This window comes from Poecilia mexicana, unplaced genomic scaffold, assembly GCF_051168715.1.
Source record: "Poecilia mexicana isolate PSO_F unplaced genomic scaffold, ASM5116871v1 scaffold_2, whole genome shotgun sequence".
Lineage (NCBI taxonomy): Eukaryota > Metazoa > Chordata > Actinopteri > Cyprinodontiformes > Poeciliidae > Poecilia > Poecilia mexicana.
Genome location: NW_028263371.1, coordinates 44,910,349 through 44,931,279, shown reverse-complemented (window position 1 = coordinate 44,931,279; position 20,931 = coordinate 44,910,349). Strand labels below are relative to the sequence as shown.

Genomic DNA, 20,931 nt, shown 5'->3' with positions numbered 1-20,931 from the left:
AACCACTTATCAACTAAGTGGCAAGACACCTTATGATAGAATCCTGATACTCAATAATGTAATTCAATATCACATTTTTTTTTATATCTTATCCAGGAAAAATGTTGTTTATGTTAAAAAGAGAAACTGAAAGCTTCCTGACATGTTAACTGTTGTAGTATTGAGATCCCAGGCTTACTGATCCAGAGACTCGGCAAAAAGCGAGGCATGACACAACCCTCACAAATTGAGCAACCTGTGTTGGCCACAGTGACTTTCATTTGCCTGTGGTAATTTTCAAAAAAAAAAAAAAAAAAAAAGTTTGTGTGTACTTTTCTTACTTTCCAGTATTCTGAAGTGAATATGTGTAGCAGTAAGTTCTTTCAAGCAAAGCCGACTTTTGGGGGCAGGTGGGCATCCTGAAAACACAGAGTGGAGGAATTAGAGATGAGGTAGATTAAATCATGCTGGAACACGTTAATGATGTTTGTCAGTTTGTGAATGTCTCCATTTGCAGACAGTAGACCCACTGCATCCTCAGACTTTATGAGAAACAGGTTCAGTTTACTTATGCAACTTCGAAGGGATCAACTCATGTTCAGTGGTTTTGTTTTATGTTTTAGCTATTTGTTTCCTCAGACATGTTCAGACGATCGGGACGCAGAGTTCGCTCTCAGAGAATCTTGAAATGTCTTCAAACCTATAAAGAAGAAATCAACTTGCTATTACCTTGCTTAAGTGAGGTAGGTGCACTCTTGTCAGTTGTTTTCTTCTGAATCTAAGATGAGTTTCTTTGTTCTGAATCCAATCAGATCCAGCATAAGAAATGTCTAGAATAACAGAGATAAATTGCAAGCATGTTTGATAAAAGCTGACGAGGCGCACTGGTCTGGCCAAAAAAGAAGTCACCACCTGAATTTCACTGAGCAAATAAGTATGAACTTCATATTTGATTGTACCTGCATGGAGTTATTTAACTTATTTAACCGTAGCTGATGCAGGTACTAGCTTCTCATTTCTTAAACAACCGTGCGAAAAGACACATAAAATGGTCGTGGAGAAGCTGCTGGTCTGCTTAAGAAGGGCCAAATCATTGGCATCGAGCATAGAAAAAATTCTACTGAGATTGCAGATCTGGACTGCCATCATTAAAAGCTGCAAGGATAGTGGGAAACCAGCGTCATTGCAGAAGTGCACTTTTAACTAACCAACTCACTGCTGAAGTTATTTTCTTGCTCTGGATTTTATGTAAGGGAATGTCTAAACCTTTCAGAAAATCCTATGCAAAAAATGTTCCTTTCACTTCATTTGTTCACTGCTTTGTGTTTTTCATAAACAACTCCAATAAAATTCATTGATGCTTGAATTGTGATATGACTAAATTTAAGCATTCATAAATTTAAATTTATGAATGCTTCCAAAAAACTGGGATAAATCTGAAAAAACTCAAATACCTTCATATAATTATTATTATTTTTCACAATTCACACTTTGTGTTCTTTTTAAAATAGATAATTTTTTATGGATTTTGAAGAAATCTGATGCTTTAGTCCTTCCCCATGTTGGTAATGGCAGTAATGCATGCAGTCGGCACTGCACAAAGAGCTCAGGGTCAATTACTCAGCAGTATTTCCGCCCTGCACAGCTCTGATGCAGCGAAGACTGTCTGCCAGCACCGAGGCTGCAGAGAATGCTCTCTCCTGCCATGCTGTCGGCCTGCAGCCTGACTTCAGTCTGATCATCACCGATCCTTGCGTTATTCCACCATGAAGAGAGATGAGATTCAGTCACAGTTAGATCATTTTCTGGCAATCAAAACAGCATGTGAACGTCTGCGCATCTACCCTTCTTTCCAGCGAAGTCCTTTCACCTTGTGGATCAAGGAGAACGTCTCAAAAAAGGAATGCTCCTTTTTTCAGAGGGATCCCAGGTAGGATGAGTCACTACTCTTTAAACTGTGCTTGTAGATTTGATGCTTACTAATAATGAGAGGAAACTGATCTGACTGGAGTTAAATCTCATTTTGAGTCACTGCTGTGTTTCCAATTAAAGTGCTATGAAATACCAACAACTATTTACAGAACTGTTTTGTTTTGTATTGTTAAAAGAAGCAACTAAAACTTTGATTTTTGTTTAAATTGTTTGATGCATTCTAAAAATGTCCAGTTCTGACAATCTTTTAATTTTACAGTCAAACATTTTAGATCTTAATTTACCTGATAGGACGGATGGAGAGAAGTGGCTTGATGAATGAGAAATTAGATTAGTTTGTGCTATTTCCCCCAACATTTCTGAATCGCTGTGAGGATTGTAAAGAATATCAAGGCAGTACAATAACATTACTGTCGTAGTGCATAACCCACATGTCTAAACTTCTTCCACCAACATAGAAATGTGACATCATGCAATTTGTGTTTTTTACATAGATGCAAAGAGCAACTATGTCATTGTGGATACTCAAAGAGTGACCACACTGATGAAGCCATCAAGCCAGAGGACTTCACCGGGGAAACCTGGGACAAAGCAAAACATATCCGCAAAGCTCCAACAGATGCTTTTGGAGACATCAGCTTTGGTGGTTTGGGGCAAAAGACAAGCAAGGTAAAATAATCCTGTCCCCAACTCTAAACAGGGGGCGGGTGTTGTAGGCTTGATTTAAAAGAACTCTGTGTTTCAGCTGTTTTGCAGTTTTCTGGAATATTTTCTTAAGCATTTTTGTTATTTTCTCTTTTGAGTTGGTCTAAACCCTTTGGACCAAACAGTTTGATTGCCTGGTGTGTGAATGTTGCTAAATATTTCTCCCCTTAAACTTTTCCAGATTTTTTTCATGATTGTATTGTAATATTAAAATACTATCGTGTATTGTAATAGATTTTAAATGCCATCCATCCTTCCATACTGACACCAACTCTTACCAGCTTTATCTCTTTCAAATAAAAGCATCTCCACAGGATGATGCTGACATCCCTATGTTTTACAGAGGGGATTGATTGTTCAGAGTAATCTGCAGGTTTTTTTTTTTTGTTTGTTTTTTTTTACATACAAAGTTCAAAACTGGAACCTTTGCATTCACATGTTTCTGTTATTTCTGTAAACCTGATGTATAAGTGATATCTCTATACATGGCTGTAGTTTGACAAAATTTTTTGAAAAACTCCATGTAGGAATATTTTTGTAATGCACTGTAAATGTATTCTACTTCTTCTCATGCCACTTCTTGTATGTTCATTGCCAGTATGTACGAGTGTCGGCAGACACCGAAGCTGAGGTGCTCTACGAGTTACTGACTCAACAATGGAAACTTTCGCCTCCAAATTTGCTCATATCTGTGACTGGAGGAGCCAAGAACTTGAACCTGAAGCATCAACTGCAGAAGACTTTTCGCAGAGGCCTTATCAAAGTTGCCCAGACTACAGGTGAGACAGACAGAAAACTAGAGATAGGTGTGATGAATGTCAGCCAAAAACACACTCAGTGATACTTCATCCTCTGTAGGCGCATGGGTCATCACCGGCGGTACCCACTCTGGTGTGATGATGCATGTGGGACAAGCTGTGAGGGAGTACGCCCTGAGTAACACCATGCAGGGGCAAGTAGTGGCAATTGGAGTGGCAACATGGGGAGTAATTCACAACAGGGATAAATTGGTACATGAAGAAGTAAGATGAACACACTCTTCACATTATGCTTGTGAATAGATTTGTATGTTTCCTTCATACTTTTCATTGTGTTTGGCTGCAGGGCTGCTTCCCAGCTAATTATGTGATTGACACACAAGGTCAGGGTAATATGGCCTGTCTTGATAACAATCATACCCACTTCCTGCTGGTTGATGATGGGACCAACGGACACTATAATGTGGAGAATGAGCTGCGTGGAAAACTAGAGAAATACATCTCAGGCAAAAATCTTGGAAACAAAGGTTAAAAGAAGATTAATTCTTATTATTAAAATAAAATTTAAAAAAATCAAAAATAATTTTCTTTGACTACAAATGATTGTTTTATGTATTTTGCCATCCAGTGAGTTCTATGACCATCCCAGCCACACAAACCACAAAAATCCCAGTGGTTTGTGTGGCAATGGAAGGAGGATCGGGCACACTCGATGTGAGGCAGCATTTTCCTGAATCTTCTTTCCATCTTTGATATTCTAGTAATCTGACCTTTCATTTGCGTCTCCTCCCAGACCATCTACAACGCCATGCGCAACGACACACCATGCGTGATCCTGGAGGGCTCTGGGAGAATAGCAGATGTTATTACTCAGGTGTTTGGAAAACCGGTCAGCCAGATCACCATCACTCTCATCCACAAGCTGATGAAGAAGTTTTTTGGTCAAGAGTACAAAACGTTCACAGAACAAAAGATTATAGAATTTACAAAACAGGTTTGTGTACTGATGATGCTCCAATACATAGTACACCGAGGCGGTTTTGATATTTTGATATGGGTCATATGGGCAAGTTACCTGGGACGGCCAAAGAAGGGCTTTTGTGGTTCAGAAGTCACAAGGGTTTGACTCAGAAGTCAGACCCTTCTGAGGGTTTGTTAGAAAACCCTTCTAGTTTGACTTCTGAGTCAAACTAGAAGGGTTTGACTCAGGTTTGAAAGCTGAGTCAAACCCTTCTAGTTTGACTTCTGAGTCAAACTAGAAGGGTTTGACTCAGGTTTGAAAGCTGAGTCAAACCCTTCTAGGCCTAAAAAATGGCAAAGGCAGCAAAACAATGCCCACAAAAAAATGTAAGAACCATACAGGATCCCAAAGTTGCAGAGCTCTGAATTATTTTTTTTTATATGTACTTCAAAAAACATTTTTTTTTTTTACATTTTCACAGAAAGAGATTATTTAACCTTTTCTCAACCATCAGCAAGAGCGAGAGCACATTTCCCCCTGTTCTAAACCACCCAGCAAGATATACAGCAAGATGCTGCATATCTTCTATAAATTTGTTGTTGAGAGTGTCATCTTGTCTACTGTCACCTGTTGGATCAGCAGCATCAGAACCAGGGTCCTTAAAAGTCTCAACAACTTGATAAAAACAGCTGGTACTGTTCTATGGGTGACTTAGGGAGCAAAGAAGAATTTTATATGAAATCAAGAAAATTATGGACATCCACGGCCATCCTCCTTATGTGACTGTCATTGAAAAACAGTGTGTCTTCAGTAAGAGGCTTCTTCAAATTTGTTGTAACACAGACAGCTACAGGAAATCTTTCCTGCCCACAGGCATCACCATCTACAATCACCATTCAATGAAATGAGTCACAATAACATTAATTAAACTATGAAGTAGTTTGAATTGAATTGAATTGAACTGAAATGTGCCTTTATTTAACTCAAAAAATGTTAATTAACCTCTCAGAAGCTCATGTCACAAGTTTACAAAACTGTTCAAAGGCATGGTAAACTTCATATATTTAAACTTCCAAATTTGAAGAAAATACTAGCAAATAGAAATAATTTTGCTCTTATTACCTGACCTAAAACTGGAGAAATGTAATTTGATGTGCGTCAGTAAATCTTCTCTTAAGTCACGTTTCAATATTTGTTTTTTTTTTTATCTGTCTGAAGTAAACCTCCTCAAACAGCACTCTGGGTCTAGTCATGTGTTTGCTCTGTTTCCAGATTCAGGACATCATCAGAATGTCTCATTTGCTGACAATATTCAAAGCAAGCAAGGACGATCAGGGGGGAGTGGATTTGGATGTGGCCATCCTTCAAGCTCTTCTCAAAGGTAAGGTAGCAACAACTCCTTGCAAAAGACTTATTTTAAAATCCTACAACATTTTTTCTCTTTCTGGCTTTCTACAATTTCAAATTACAGTGTATTTCATTATTTTATGACATTGGACAACACAAAATAGATGGAATGATACATGATTTTTACTTTTATTCTAATACTCCAAGGTAAAATCCACTGCAATCAGTCCCTTTTATATACTTTAGACTCACTATAAACCCAGGTGCTGTGTCAAGGTCTCAAACATTTGTTAGAAAACCTTAGAAAACAAACAGCATCAAAAACACCGAGGTAAAATTGTTCATACTGGAAAGAGCATGGCACAACGGCAAATCTACAAAGATATGGCCAAACTTATAGGCAAGGGGAACATAATTTGAGAAACAGCTCATTGTAACTTTGGAGAAGCTGCAGAGATTCATACCTGAGATAAGAGTATTTGCAGACAGGACAACTTGAAATGTATACACTTGAAAAATCTGGCTTTTATGGAAGAGTTTGTTGAATTGTTTAAATAAAACCATACGACCAACATGGCAAATAACACCAAAATTATTATTTTTTTGGCAGAAATCAAAAGTAACAGTAGAAGAGGTGGAAAATCAATACCATTGATATGTTCACAATGGTGCCAGCATCATGCCATGGACGGGAATGCTTTTCTTCAGCAGGATCAGAGAAGCTGGTCAGATGGAACTAAACACAGATCAGTCCTGAAAGAAAACCTTTTGGAGGTTGCAAAAGACATGAGACTGGGGTAGAGGTTAACCTTCCTGTGGAGCAACCCTAACCCTACAGTCAGAGCTTCAATGGCAGTGTTTAGATCAAAGCATATTCCTGTATTGGAATGGTCCAGTCAAAGTCCACCTAAATCCAATTCGGAATCTGTGACAAGACTCAGAAATGAATGTTCTCTCATGTAAGAATATTTGATAGAAGCAAAAATAAACAGAAAAAATATTTTATCTCCCTTTATAACTTCTGTAACATAAAATCATATTAACCTTATTATACTATTGTTTCTTGTTATAATGTGAATGAAGTGTGTGAACTTTTGGAATACTTTGGAAGATACTGTGTAAATGTCTGAATGGGCTGAGTGCAGTCCAGAACCACAACACAGCAATGAGCTTGAAGGGGAGAAGACTTAATGCAATACACTTCTCACAAAGAGGATTATGTTACTTCTCAGAATACGCTGTCACAAGTCAAAAGTATCAAATGTGAAGTGATTGAAGACCAGGAAGGATCCTTCTGACATTAGTGAACATTGGCTATGTGGAAAGATTTATGCCGATGTCTTTAGAAACATGCAATGCTTCCTCCTGGGCCTCACCAACATTCCTTCAGTGCAAGGTTAATGCATGTTGTGTAAAAGACACTCGGTGCGCTAAAACAGTGTGAGTCCACACCACTGAACACTCCATTAATGCTTGCATTATGATGATTCATCTAATTGTCTGAAATGCTTTCCCTCAAGTTTCCATCAATTAGTTTTCTTCTGTGTTTGCATGTCATCAGGAAACAATCCGTCATACTTAGCTACTTTTGGACATCTGCTGTCTTCTCGTCTAACACAAACTTTAGTCTATGAGTTTTCCTGTCTTTTCAACAAAAGCTACTGCTTCTTAAACGGTTTACCATAGGGGTTATTTGCCTTAAATAAAAGTGAATAAGTGTGTGTGCAGCAGATATCCTGACGACATTTACCTGTCAGTGTGTATTCTACCTTCAGCTTCAAAGACCATTGAATCACAACGAGGTGAGTCCTGGAAGAGGCAGCTGAAGTTGGCTATCGCCTGGAATCGAGTGGACTTAGCTAAGACTGAAATTTTCACTGAGCAACGCACGTGGAAGGTGAGTTTCATTCAGACCACTACGCCGGTTGAAAAACGGATGTAGATTTAAACTTTATTTAAAATTATTCCACCAATAATTATTTAAGGCACTGTTCTAATTTTAGAAAAGCAGGTCAGTATGGAGTCAAAACAAACAGATCAGCAGCAATGCGGCTTTAAACACTATAGATTGTAAAATCTTTATTAAACTTTTTTTTTTTATTATTTAGGATTCAAGTAGCACATACCTGATTAACGCAACTAAATAATGAAAAGTCAGATTTGTTGGAGATCCCACGAAACCATTTGAAACTCTACGGTTAAATTCCTACTTAAAATTAAACTCCAGTCTAAAGTGAGGTGTACATCTGATTTTTCTTAAAAAAAATACAACAGATAATGGATGCAATGGATGCTTCTTCAATTTATATATTTCAGATACGTTGGGTTTTTAAATTGTCTCTTTTTTGATATATGACTCTTTGTTGCCAACATCTTCCTTTCTTTCTTTAGTCCAGCGAACTCCACGAGTTCATGACTTCAGCCCTGGTTGGCAACAAGCCTGAGTTTGTGAATCTTCTCCTGGAGAACGGTGTGTGTCTGAGGGACTATCTGAAGAATGACGACACCCTTTGTGGGCTCTACAAACAGCTGCCCAACTGCTTCTTCTTGTACAAGTTGGCCAAGAGGGTGAAACTTGCCGACAGCAGCAACAGGAGGCAGGCAATGGGCCGAAGGGTTCGTGTTCCGGCAGGAGTAAACATCTCACTGACTCATGTCTCTGATGAAGTGCGCCACCTGCTGGGAAGTTTCACACAGGACATCTATCCTCCATCCGACATTACATACCATCTTGACATGTCCACAGAGGACATCTCATCATCTGTGAGTATATTTTATTTAGAACTTTATTCAGTGTATGATAATAGTTTTTCTGGAGGGTTTTTAATGAGCAGTCTCAAATCTACAAGCACCTCTGCTGACCTCTGCTGTTCATACCTTGTACAACCCTTTTCCGCTTGGTCTTCCCCTTTAACATTTCAAGCAGTGATTGAATACAAGGAAATTTTAGATCATTAATTTTTGTGCACATTCTCTACATCTTCTAAATGTTTTCATCCTTTCTTATGCTCTTTTCTATTTAGCCCACAGTTTATTCACATTTTAGATCGGATTCTTTAGTTATGTTCTAAACCACCTATATTGAATTTCCACACATTCAAGAACCAGGTTTCATAAAAAAAAAAATTAGAGGTCTTCAGAGATGTGTGTGCCAAGGAATTTCAGGCTTTTCACTTTGTACACAGAGCCTTCCTCTTTTGTGGCTAGTCTTATGAGAATAACTTTTTCTGTGAATTTAGAAACAGTGTAGTGACACATAACACAATAATGGGCTTACAGACAGTAGAGGCCTGGGCTTAACTCACATTCTTATAAAGCTCCTCTGCTTAGCATCAGCATGGAATGATGTGGGACCATTCTAATGGACTGTGGCCTTTACACTGGTGCCAGGGATTTTTATTATCCACAAGCAGATATATATTACACAACATTTAGAGACAGACTGCTAATCAAGATGTTATTGAATGCAGAGCTGCAGTCCACAAGCAGCAACCTGCCATAAGTGTTCTTCTACGCCACGAGGCACTTTGTCAGGTGAAGCATTTTTCTTCTGATTTCAACATATGCTTTGGAGAACTATGATGAAAGGCGTAAAGATTTATGGGAAACAGTAAGTCATTTATTTCTCAAAAGATGGAGATTAATAAATGTGAAAAATGTTTGTCATAAATACAATAATTTTTAATTGTAAAAGTACATTTATTTATTTATTTATTTATTTATTTATTTATTTATTTATTTATTTATTTATTTATTTATCCAGAATGAAAATAAAAAGGTTCAGTGTATCTAGAAAAGCACTCTGCCTTGGATTCCAAACCATATTAAATTTACTTTTTACTTCAAAATTTTACTCACAAATAACGCCATTGTGATAATGTGGAAAAAAGTTTTTGATACTTTTGCAAATGTATTAAAAATGGCAAACCAAGAAATCACATGGATTTGTTTAATACTTTGTTGATCCACCTTTGGCAGCAATTACAGCCTGAAGTCTTTTGAGTATGATACCACAAGCAGTTTCACCCATTCTTCAAGAGATCTTGGCCTTTTCCTGCTGTCAAATGGACAATCTGCCAGTTCCTGTTGCTGTAAAGCATTCCCACAGCATGATGGTGTCACCACCATGCTTCACTGTAGGGATGGTACTGACCTGGTCATGAGCGATGCCTCGTTTCCTTCAAACACGACACCTGGCATTTGCCTCTTGTTCATGGGATGTGATTGGATTAATTCCTGTTCAAAATGTAATTAACAGGCATTAATTCACTGACTCCTCCATGACTGGCAGCCTAATTGAGACTGTACCTGACAAGTTAACCCAAAATCCCAATTGCTGACATTTTTTTCCAGGTATCTAAAGATCAGGACCTGTTAAGACAGAACAGAGCTGAAGCCCAGAGGGATCCAGGCAGGGACCTCTTCCTTTGGGCAATTATCCAGAGCAACAAGCATCTGTCTGAAATCGCCTGGGATCAGGTGATTAAAAACTCCTGCACATGTAAAATGAGAGGGTCTTCAAAGTGGTTTATGTGTGTAACTGTATTTCTCTGTGTGCACGCAGTGTAGAGACTGCATATCTGCTGCTCTGGCTGCCAGTAAGATCCTGAAGAAAATGGCTGAGGAGTCAATTGATGCAGACGAGCCTCAGGAAATGCTGGAGCTCGCCAGTCACTTTGAAGATCGTGCGATTGGTATTAGACAGAGGTAAAGAGAACATTTACAGACTGAGGTGGAATTTATTGACCTGCATGTGTGTCCTTAGGTGTGTTCAGCAAGTGCTACAACAGTGATGAGGTGCGTGCCCAGAAGCTGCTGGTTCGAATCTCACGCTTATGGGGCAAGACAACGTGTCTGAGGCTGGCGCTTGAGGCCAATGATAAAAACTTTGTGGCTCAGTCAGGTGTTCAGGTGAAGCAGATTTTTATTTAGATTATATAAATTAATACATTAAACTGTGCGGTCAGATCACAGACCAAATTCTAATCTTCGTCTACATGGTACTGCATATTTAATAACGTAAAGTTAAAAATTCAGCATCTTGAATGCAGACCAAAACAGTGGTGTTCAAAAGTCTTGCTATCCCTAATTTCTGTTTTCTCCAGTCTTAAAGATTACTATAAGTGATTCAAAGACAGTCTGTTTTCTTGTACCAGAGTAATTCATCAAAAATCTTGATAAGACTCTTGTGCTTTAGGCTCTTCTTACTCAGATCTGGTGTGGTGAGCTTTCAGTTGAAAATCCTGTGTGGAGGGTGCTGGTCTGCATGGTCTTCTTCCCTCTGATCTACACAAGATTTGTGGTTTTCAGGTGAGATATTAATGGGAGTAAGTTCATAAAAGACAACCTCATAAGTTGTAAAGCCTCACATTTCCAAAGTTATTTTCCACGATCTTATCTGTTGTTCCTTTTTAGACGTGATGAACTCATCCAGAGAGAAACTGAGAAGAACGAGGAAATAAAGACTGTGGAGAAAGTGACAGGAAGCATTATGATGATAAATGTTCATCGCTCGTAAGAGGACAATCTTTCTTTGATTCATTTAATGACTCATACAACATTTGCTGATAGCTTTAATCAGAGTTCTGTTGATAATCGATTTTTGCACACAAATCTGTTTCTGCCCACAGAAAGCTGAATGTGGAGCCTCTGGGCTGCTGGTCCAGACTGGTTGGACTGTACTGCTCTCCTCTAGTCAAGTTTTATGGTAACATCGTCTCGTACTTCGCCTTCTTGTTCCTGTTTGCTTACGTCCTGATGATCGACTTCCAGAGAACTCCATCTATAGCAGAGCTGGTGCTCTACATCTGGTTGTTCACTCTGGTGTGTGAGGAGATCAGACAGGTGAGATGCTGCAGATATAGTGGCTTCCAGACTTAAATGTACCCCTAAAGATGTGTAAAAACTTTAAAAATGGGTTTCCTCTTGGTGGAAAGTCCCTGGGACACCTCACCATGGAGAAATCCAATAGGCCTCCTAACCAGAGCCCAGGCCACTTCAACTGGCTCCTCTCAATGTGGAAGAGCAGCGGCTCTGATTTCTGAAAAATCAGGAAAAAAAAAAAAAAAAAAGAAAAGATTTTTGCCACATGTACCTGCGATCTTGTTCTTTTGGTCGACCCAAAGCCCATAAAAAAAGGTAAAAATGTAGATTTCAGCACAGCTCTCTCTTCACCATGACTGAGTGCATCACTACAGACACAGCACCAATCTGCCTATCAATCTCCCCTCGCTGTTTTTTCTACGGTCATGAACAAAACCCCGAGATAGTCCTTCTCCTGAGGCAGGACCTCTTTCCCTACCCAAAGAAGGGACTCTCCTCTTTTCTGGTTTATGACCATGGTCTTGGATATGGAGGCAGTGATCCTCATCCCAGCCTCTTCACACCTAGCTGTAGACAATCTCCAGTGAAAGCTGCAGATCACAACTTGACGAAGCTAATACGACCATATCATCTGCAGAAAGCAGAAACCTGATCGTAAGGCCACCAAGTTGGATCCCCTCAGCACTTTGGCTGCATCTCAAAATTCTGTCCATAAAGGTTATGAACAGAATTGGTGACAAAGGGCAACTATGGCCTTTGTCAAACTCTGACAAGCTCTGACACCGGTTGTAACCTAATGGCTACAATGGCTCGTTTTGACTCTCACGTTACCCTCCACAGGATTTGGTCAAATGCCTTCTCCACAAAACACATGTAGACTGGTTTGGTGAACTCCCATGCACCCTCCAGAATCATTGCTGAGAGTGTAGAGCTGGTCCAGTGTTACATGGCTATGACATAAACCATGCTGTTTCTCCTGAATCAATGATATTGTTAGCTATCTGATGGGCTCTCTTCTCTAGAACCCCAAAATAATTCCCAACTCCTTTCCAGAACCTCCACTGCAACAATGCAAATTTGTGGCTTTCTGTATCCTTTATGTAGATATGACATGCTGATCCCTCTTCAAAACATAAAATCTAGGAGAATGAGTAGCTTCATCATATTTTATTTTTAACTGTTTCAACATTTAAAGCTGTCCAGATAAGAGATCAAATATAATAATCTTATTCAGAATAAATATATAATGACAGACAATAAAATCCTGACATCTCAGTTTAAATCTCTGTTTTCTGTTTCAGCTGTTTTATGATCCTGATGGTTTTGGATTTCGTAAGAAAGCCAAGAGGTACATTCATGAGATGTGGAACATTTTGGACGTCATCTCCATCCTGCTGTTCTGTCTAGGAATTGCATTCAGGTACCTTCACATACATAGAAAGTCTTTCAAGCTATTCAGTAATCTGTGACTCACTAACTTTTCATTTTATTTTATTTATTTATTTTTTTTACCTCAGGCTGACAATTCAGTTGTTTTACCCAGGTAAAGTTATCCTGTGCATCGACTTTGTGGTCTTCTGCCTCCGTCTCATGGCAATCTTCACTATCAGTCGCATACTGGGACCTAAGATCATCATAGTCAGGAAGATGGTGAGGAGTTTGCATAAATTTTAAATGATGAACCTGAAAAAAGGTGGAGACAACAGTACAGTACTGATCCTCCTGACACTTACGCACCTCTAGTCCTTAAAATAGTCTTTGAAGACACAATTTTGACAGCAGGGTGCACAGTCCTGAAAGATAGGACTTTTTAAAAATCTTGTTAATAGTGGCCTAAAGCTGTAGATATATATTCTTAGATTATTAAAAATGGCCCAAAAATAAACTGTAATTTAAGCCATTGTGGATTTTAAATGAGGGCTGCACAGCGGCGCAGATGGTAGCACTATGCAGCAAGAAGGTGATGGGTTCAAATCCCGGCCTGGCACCCCTTGCAACTGTGTAAAGATAATAGATGGATGGAATTCAAATGAGAACTGTGTACGCATCCCGTCTCAGTATTAAATACAAAACTATTCTCTCTTTACTACTAAAAACTTATCATCTGGTGTCTACTTTAGTTCGTTTCATCCAAGTCATTCATGATATTGATGCAGAGAGTGTCTGTCAAATTAATTTCAATTAAGTCCTGCATTTTTGTTTCTTTTCCTGAGAATAAATTGGATTATTAACATGTCTGTAATGGCAGCTAATCTTTTTGTCCTCTAACTGATCTAATTTTGTGCTGCAGATGAGGGATATGTTCTTCTTCATGTTTCTCCTGAGCATCTGGGTCGTGGCGTACGGTGTGGCCAAACAAGGCATCCTCATCGAAAATGACAATCGACTGGACTGGATCATGCGCGGGGCTATTTACGAGCCGTACCTCGTTATATTTGGAAATTTCCCTGAAAACATTGACAGTGAGTAGAGAAGTGTTCTGTGCAGTTTTATTATGTTTGGAAAAATACAATATGAGGCAATGTGAGACATGTTTTCTTGTTGATACAGTGTTTTCTAGTTTTTGTTTTGTCTCCTGCAGATGCTAAGTTTGATAAAAATTCATGCAGCATGAATGGTACGGATCCCCTGAAGCCCAAGTGTCCTAAGCTGAATAAAAACCAAATGCCGGTCTTCCCTGAGTGGCTCACCATCGTCATGCTCTGTGTTTACTTGCTGTTTGCCAACATATTGCTCCTCAACCTCCTCATAGCCATCTTTAAGTGAGTCCTTAGCACCACACCTTTGTTCAAATTTGGTTTCCAACATAATGAATCTGTTAATCTTCCCACCTGCACAGCTACACGTTTGAAGAGGTCCATGACAACACGGACAAGATCTGGAAGTTTCAAAGATACGAGCTGATCAAGGAGTACTACAGCCGCCCAGCTGCCCCACCTCCTTTCATCATCTTCAGTCATCTCTACCTCTTCATCAGAAAAATGGTGCTGTGCAAGGCTCCGATCCCATCTACTGAGTTCAGTAAGGCCACAATCCCTTACTGATAGTTTACAAGAGGTGTTCTCAGGGCCACTTCTTTCAATGATCATCTCCCTCTCCTGTGTTGTAGATAATTATCCATATTTAGTTCCAAGAATACATCCTTTCTCATAATCATTTGTAGTTATTTCTATTTTACTAAAAGTAAACTGATCAGAGATTTGCATTGTCAGTTTTTTTGCAAAGGTTTGACTTGCCGATTCCGCATTCAATCAGATTTACAGTATGTGTTCCTGTCAATTGCATTTTCAAACAAACATAAACGTATTATTATTTACAACCAATCATGCGGCACTGTCTATTGTTTGAGTGCGTCACACAGTGCTGTCTGTTTACATCATATATACTCCAATGGTATTTAAATTACACCAATGCAGACAGTGACATGAAGAAGTCCAAGTGTGTTTTGTATGGAGGTCTGTGGAACCTTATGACTGAGATCAAACTGAAGTGATGGTGACGGTGATACAAATCACACCACACTTTTTTTTTTTTCAGAGAAGCAGCTTAATCCGATAGAAGAAGAGGAGCTATTATCCTGGGAAGCCTTGATGAAGGACAGATACCTGCTATCTGCACGGCAGGAGAAGAGCCAGAGCATGGAGAGATGCATTCCGGATACATCTCAAAAGTAAAATCCCGCAGAAAGTTATTCTCTGCTATCTTTTTTTTTTCTACTCAGATCTGGCTATTATATGGCTAATATCTCTACTAAATACCTTTGTGCAAGCTAGAATCTTTACTGAAATAGGGGATTTTATATTGCAAATTGTTACGTATAAGTTTCTCTTTTTTGAATAATTTGTGCCTCATTTTAGGATTTTGTAGCTCAGACTTTTAAAATCATCATTGAGTTAAACTCACATTGAAGCTTAAACCCAATATTATTGAGCATCCGTCCGTCCGTCCTTCCGTCCGTCAGTCAATCAATCATTTCACACCCTTATCCTTAATGGGGTTGCAACCTAGTGAGGTCATGTCCTTCACATTCGTCGCAGGGCACTACAGAGACAACCATGAACATACACACACTTAAGAAGAATTTAGAGAGAGTCATGTTTTTGGACTCTGGGAGGAAGCTGGAGTACCCAGAGAAAACCTACACATGCACAGGGAGAAAATGCAAACTCCATGCAGAAAGACCCCAGGCTCGGATTTGAACCCAGAACCTTCTTGCTGCAAGGCAACCAGTGCTACCAGTGCAGTCCTCAATATTTTTGTATATTTGATCATTCAAACTCATTTGTCAAGAATTTAGCTTTCAATTAGACAATTTTTGTTTTATCTATGTGGATAATGTGTTTTGTTGTATAAATTGTAAGTAAATGACATTTTATATGTCCTTTATTTATAATGACATAAAAAATGTGAACATTGATTTTTTTTATTATTATTATTAATCAGCTAACCTAAATCTCAGTCACTCATGTTACTTTTGCTTGTTTCCTGAGGGTTACCACCTTAACTGAACGGATGGAGAAACTAGAGGAACAGGTTATGAACTGATTTAATGACTCCTTTAATCTAAATCACTGTGTAAATTATGTTTTATTCCACCCCTTCTCCATCACTGCCTGTGCAGCTTGTTAATTTGCTGGTTACTTTGTGTCTTCAGGTCACCCAGTCAAACAAATCACTGCAGAGGATTGAGGACATTCTGAAATCTCTGGTTGCTCCTGCAAAAGAAACTCAGCCACAGAGTACAAACCATTAAACCCTCCTCAGTCACACTGTTACATTCACAGAAACCTTTCTGTTCATACAGAGTTGTATAATTGTTTTACTTGTTTACTGTTTTTCTTGTCGACTCTCTCCTGCAGCCTCAACTATGCCAGATGAATCCTCCAACTCTTTGAGGACAGCAGAAGAAGAAGATGGCTTCCACGTGAAGTCCCATCAGCTTCAATTCCCGGACAGCAAAATCAAACGCTTCCCTGTTCCAGAGGAAAAAGTACCATGGGAGGTACTTCACAAACAGTGCTGTGCAAAAGTTTACCCTCGAATATTTCCACATCTTGTTAAGTTACACAGTGGTACATAATTATCAAGAGGAAGGAAAATTATTCCCAATTTTCAGAATTTTTTACAAAAGAGGATCTGAAAAGTGTGAAACGCATTGGTATTGCATTAAGTTCTGTGTTTGTCATTTTTGTTTGTGGAGAACCAAATTACAGGCAGGAGGGAGTCTCATTACAACACAAGTATTTAAAAAATAAAAGGAGGCGAGAGGAATTGATGAAATGAATATTGCCTAATAAGACTAGTGAATGGTGCCACTGTTTATAGAGAGAAAACTCTGTCCCCAGGGAGGAGTGGACAGAGTCCAGCATGTTGTTCTGTGTGGTGAGGAGGAGGCAGTGGAGCACTGGAGGGTGGACAGGTTGGGTTGGTTAAAAGCTGTGTGGTTCGAGAACATAGATGTATTCTGTGAGGTTATTGTACAAGGAGGCTTTAATAGGCAATCTAGAGAATTATCCATCAAGTAACTAGAGAGGAAACCGCATGGGTTGACACTCAGGTGCAGAATGACCGACAGGCGGCTCCTCTTAACCTCCTGGTGATGAGCAGATTAGGAACAGGCATGCAGGTGAAAGTAAACACACAACACACTTTTATCATTTTATTTGTTAAAAATGTTAGGAACACATAACTTCTTGTAGGTTTACTGAACATATTTGAATGAAGTGCATTGGTTTTTGTTGCAATTAACAAAATGTGGAAAGTTTCAAGGGTTTCCAAGGTGCCACAAATGAAGAGCTATTTGCTTTCAAAATCACACTACAGAAAATGTGTTCAAGAAAAATGGATTTGGATGTTTGTTTGTTCTTTTTGGCAGGTCAGTTTCAGCTCATACATGCCGACCTATTACAGTTCTGAAGATGGAAATGGCCGTGCAGAAGGGTATGCTTTGATAATAAGACAACCCTTTACTGACCCAACCTCTTTGACCTGCTTTGCATAATCCTTTTTATCTGTACTTTTTCCCGTTAATCATAGATCTGGACCAGAAGACTTAGATAATTACAGGTGGGTTGAAACATAAAGAATGACTGATGTTCAGACCTTAGGAGATCATCTTGATGTCTGTTATGGATCCTGTCATCATTAGAAACCCAGGAGGCAGGACGGGCATCGGGGGAAGAGGCACACTCAGCCGTCTAGGTCCAAATTTGAACCTGGATCTTGTGGTTACACGGTAGGTCATCTGATATCCTGGCGTGGGTTTCAAATGTTTGTCTCTCAGATCTAAAGAACTTGAAACTGGATTTTTCAGGTGGCGAGACAGTGCGAGGTCTGAGCTGGAGTTCCTGGCTGTTTTGAACCAGAACCAAAGATCTTTAGCTTTGCCTGGGGTGAGTGGTTATTGGTTCACTTTTTGTTTTGTTTTGGGTTTTAGTGAGATACATTTGTTGTTCTTCTGTACCTTCAGGGTCCTGTTGACTCTCTGGATCACCTGCCAGGAAATCTAAAGGGAATTCTGGGAAAGAAGCTGTTTGAAGCCCTGGATGCAAAAGTGTCAGAGGGAGTAAAGGTCAGTTTGGCTTTTTAGTATTTTAGCTTCAGTTTCATTCAGAAATATTGCTTTTTATGAATGGAATTGTGATGTGCTTTCTACATGTAAATTTAGTGTTTTTGTATAATCTATCATTTCATAAATGGTTATTCATTGGGTAGCAGTATCGTATCTCATATTTTAGCACCAGACATTAAGCAGAAACACATTAAGTTACTATTTCTGTAGCTACCAATGGCAAACACTCTCAAAGTAGTATAGGAACTTACTGACAAAAAGATTGTTTACAGTTTATAGTGCCATGCAAAAAATATTGATACCCTTTAAACTTTTTTCACATTAGTCACAATTACAAACCTCAGTGTTTCTATTTACTCTTTTATGTAATTTAAACAGTATAAAAAGAATAATTGTGAAGTGGATATAAAGTAATACATGTTTGTCAATATAGAATCACAGATTTGTATTTTGCATAATTTCTCTTCAAAAAAAATATTCAAAATTCAAAGAACCATTTTGCCCTCAGTCCCACTAATAAAATTTGCATAAAGCTGCAAAAATTGCATAACCTTTTAAAAAAATGACAGCTTATATTTCTGAGAAATAAATAACATAGGAAATGGTTGTCATTTTTTAAAGAACCATAATTTAATTTCTACGTTCAGTTTTAAAATAAGCATATAACCTTTAATATAAATTATATAAATGATTTTCCAAAAACTTATTATAAGCCAATTAACTTGTTTGCTTGTGATCTCCGTAAAATTATCTGTCGTTTATTTGCTTACATCTTGCTATTTTAGTTTTATTATTTGTGTGTTCATCTATTCTCTTTGTTTGTGCTTTAGTTTGTTTTCTTAGATTCATATTTCATTTCTGTTTGTTGTTTTAGTTTAGTCTCCAATTCAGTTTTTTGATCTGTTTATCTTTCACTTTCCCTTTGGTTTCCAGTTTTTGCGCTCTCTATCTTCTCATCTCACCATTGCCTGCTCTCTCTCAGCTGCTTCCACTTCTCCCTGAGCTCCTCTGGTTCCCCTGTAATTTTGGCTCCTTCTTCAGAATGTATGTTGGCTATTCTCATTGTTTTTCACTAGTTCCTCCCGTTATGCTGCCTGTTTCCTGGTCCTCACTCCATGTTTTGTTGTCCAGAAGTCTATTGTGTCTAAGTTCTCTTTTGTTCACTTCTTCATTAAAAGCCATTTTCGTCAGCAGGTTCTTTGTGTGTGGGTCCTCGATTCTACGCTGAGCATGACAAAACCAGTCGGTTCCCGGCTGTAACAAGACTTTTATGAATCCATGTTCCTTCATCGTTTATTCTGAGTTTTGTTTGTGAATAATGTTTATTTGCTGAGTTGAGTAATGATGAAGTTTTTCTTGATCTACTCTGGATTGTGTTTCAGGTGTCTGAGGGCTATGTGGACGACTGCAGGAACACAGACAATGCCTGGGTGGAAACAACTGTCCTAAACATTCACCTGGACATAGCAAGCCAAGTGATGGTGGACATTAACAACATGGTGGGAAGGATTTTACTTTTCTTTTTCATAAAATACATACAGTTTGATAAGTTTAGGAGATGCTTGACCTGTTGTCATCCATAGGTTATAAGCGGCGACAGCTGCCTCCAGTGGCAGGAGGTGAGCAGCAGAATCAGACTCAGCCCGAACCAAAGACGCTCGCTGCAGCAGGTGGCGGAGCTGCACAACACGAAGTTCTGATCATTCTGGCCCTGTTTATTGTTATATTCATATTGCATTAAGAAAACTTATCTTGAGGCCTGGCACATAGAAGACAATCCGTGAATCACCTTGTGCCTTTCAGTGTCGCCTTTGTTGTGATTCATTTGAAGAAAATATGCAGCAAATCCTTACCTGAACTTCTGTTCTTTCTCTTCACTACAGTTTATATTGCTAACACTTCCTATCATTCCCAAACAAGTTCATGTTGCTATAATACAACTAACAGTTCATTATGGGAATTTAATTTAGTTGTTCCACAATGTTTGTAGAAACAGCACTCTATATATCTAATGTGCTTGATGTGATACACCTTTGACCATAAATGTGAATGAAAACATCAATATTCAATGATTAGGATGGTTGAGAAAATACTGCAGTCTGATAAACAAATATACCACAGTAATAATTTGTCTATGTAGCAAATATCACTACAGTATTTATGGATGACTTTTATAACAACGTGTTGCACTACTATCAATTCATCGACTTGAATAAACTTCAAATCTTCGTCATACCTTTTATTCCTAGAATCCAATAAAATGACCGAAAGGCTCTTTTTTTTCTTGCTGTTTAACTTTTAAACACCTAGTTACTTATTAGTCGTGTGTGATTTTACTGTGTTTAGCATGCAGGAACAACTCCGAGAACTCATTATTTCAGGTCAGTGAATATTCAGCTCCTGCTCTGCTGCAGCTTGGTTTCGGAGCAGCTTCCGCCGCTTCTGATTGGTTGAGGGGGAGGTGGCCAGACACATGCTGTAGTATCGGTTTCACGCCCTCCTCATAATCTGTACGGCTGGTTTCATCAAATACCGGTCCTTGTTGTAACTTATGTGTTCAGTGTAAAAACAGACATGTTAGCATTGTATGAAAGCTGCACACGCAACAGCCAGTGACTTTAATTTACTGAGTTTAAATCACGTTTTTGTGTTATTGTAACGTTAATGTAATGCTATCTATAGTTTGTACATAGACATAATAAAAAAAATACGATTGGTAGACGTTAACTTTGTTCTGATTTTTGTGTCATAAATATTGTTTGTCCTACAAGTACAGACGGCGCAGACAAGCTATTTTTAACCACAGCGGCAGAGATAAGAAAAGAAGAAGACGTCACACTCCACTTTTATTTTGT

General features: G+C 38.7%; 1 protein-coding gene across 1 annotated transcript; it reads left to right on the top strand.

The window, feature by feature from the left end:
- The first annotated feature begins 632 nt into the window (after positions 1-632).
- Positions 633-20,803, top strand: trpm2 (transient receptor potential cation channel, subfamily M, member 2). The gene is made up of 33 exons (XM_088001598.1): positions 633-722; positions 1,625-1,909; positions 2,406-2,580; positions 3,215-3,395; positions 3,475-3,638; positions 3,721-3,901; positions 4,003-4,088; positions 4,168-4,368; positions 5,608-5,716; positions 7,458-7,579; positions 8,074-8,445; positions 10,036-10,161; positions 10,247-10,376; positions 10,448-10,593; positions 10,880-10,992; positions 11,098-11,196; positions 11,313-11,526; positions 12,807-12,925; positions 13,023-13,155; positions 13,796-13,967; positions 14,087-14,267; positions 14,345-14,526; positions 15,043-15,175; positions 15,996-16,038; positions 16,160-16,244; positions 16,365-16,507; positions 17,381-17,445; positions 17,542-17,571; positions 17,654-17,740; positions 17,819-17,897; positions 17,975-18,076; positions 19,459-19,575; positions 19,660-20,803. The coding sequence occupies exons 2-33, from the start codon at positions 1,746-1,748 to the stop codon at positions 19,774-19,776; spliced, it is 4,371 nt and encodes a 1,456-aa protein (XP_087857724.1). The 5' UTR covers positions 633-722; positions 1,625-1,745; the 3' UTR covers positions 19,777-20,803.
- Positions 20,804-20,931: the final 128 nt, after the last annotated feature.

Coding starts and splice junctions, on each gene's coding strand:
- trpm2 (XM_088001598.1), top strand. CDS start 1,746: ATGAAGAGAGATGAGATTCAGTCACAGTTAGATCATTTTCTGGCAATC. Junction 4,369..5,607: donor TTATAGAATTTACAAAACAG/GTTTGTGTACTG, acceptor CTCTGTTTCCAG/ATTCAGGACATCATCAGAAT. Junction 17,446..17,541: donor GGAAATGGCCGTGCAGAAGG/GTATGCTTTGAT, acceptor CGTTAATCATAG/ATCTGGACCAGAAGACTTAG.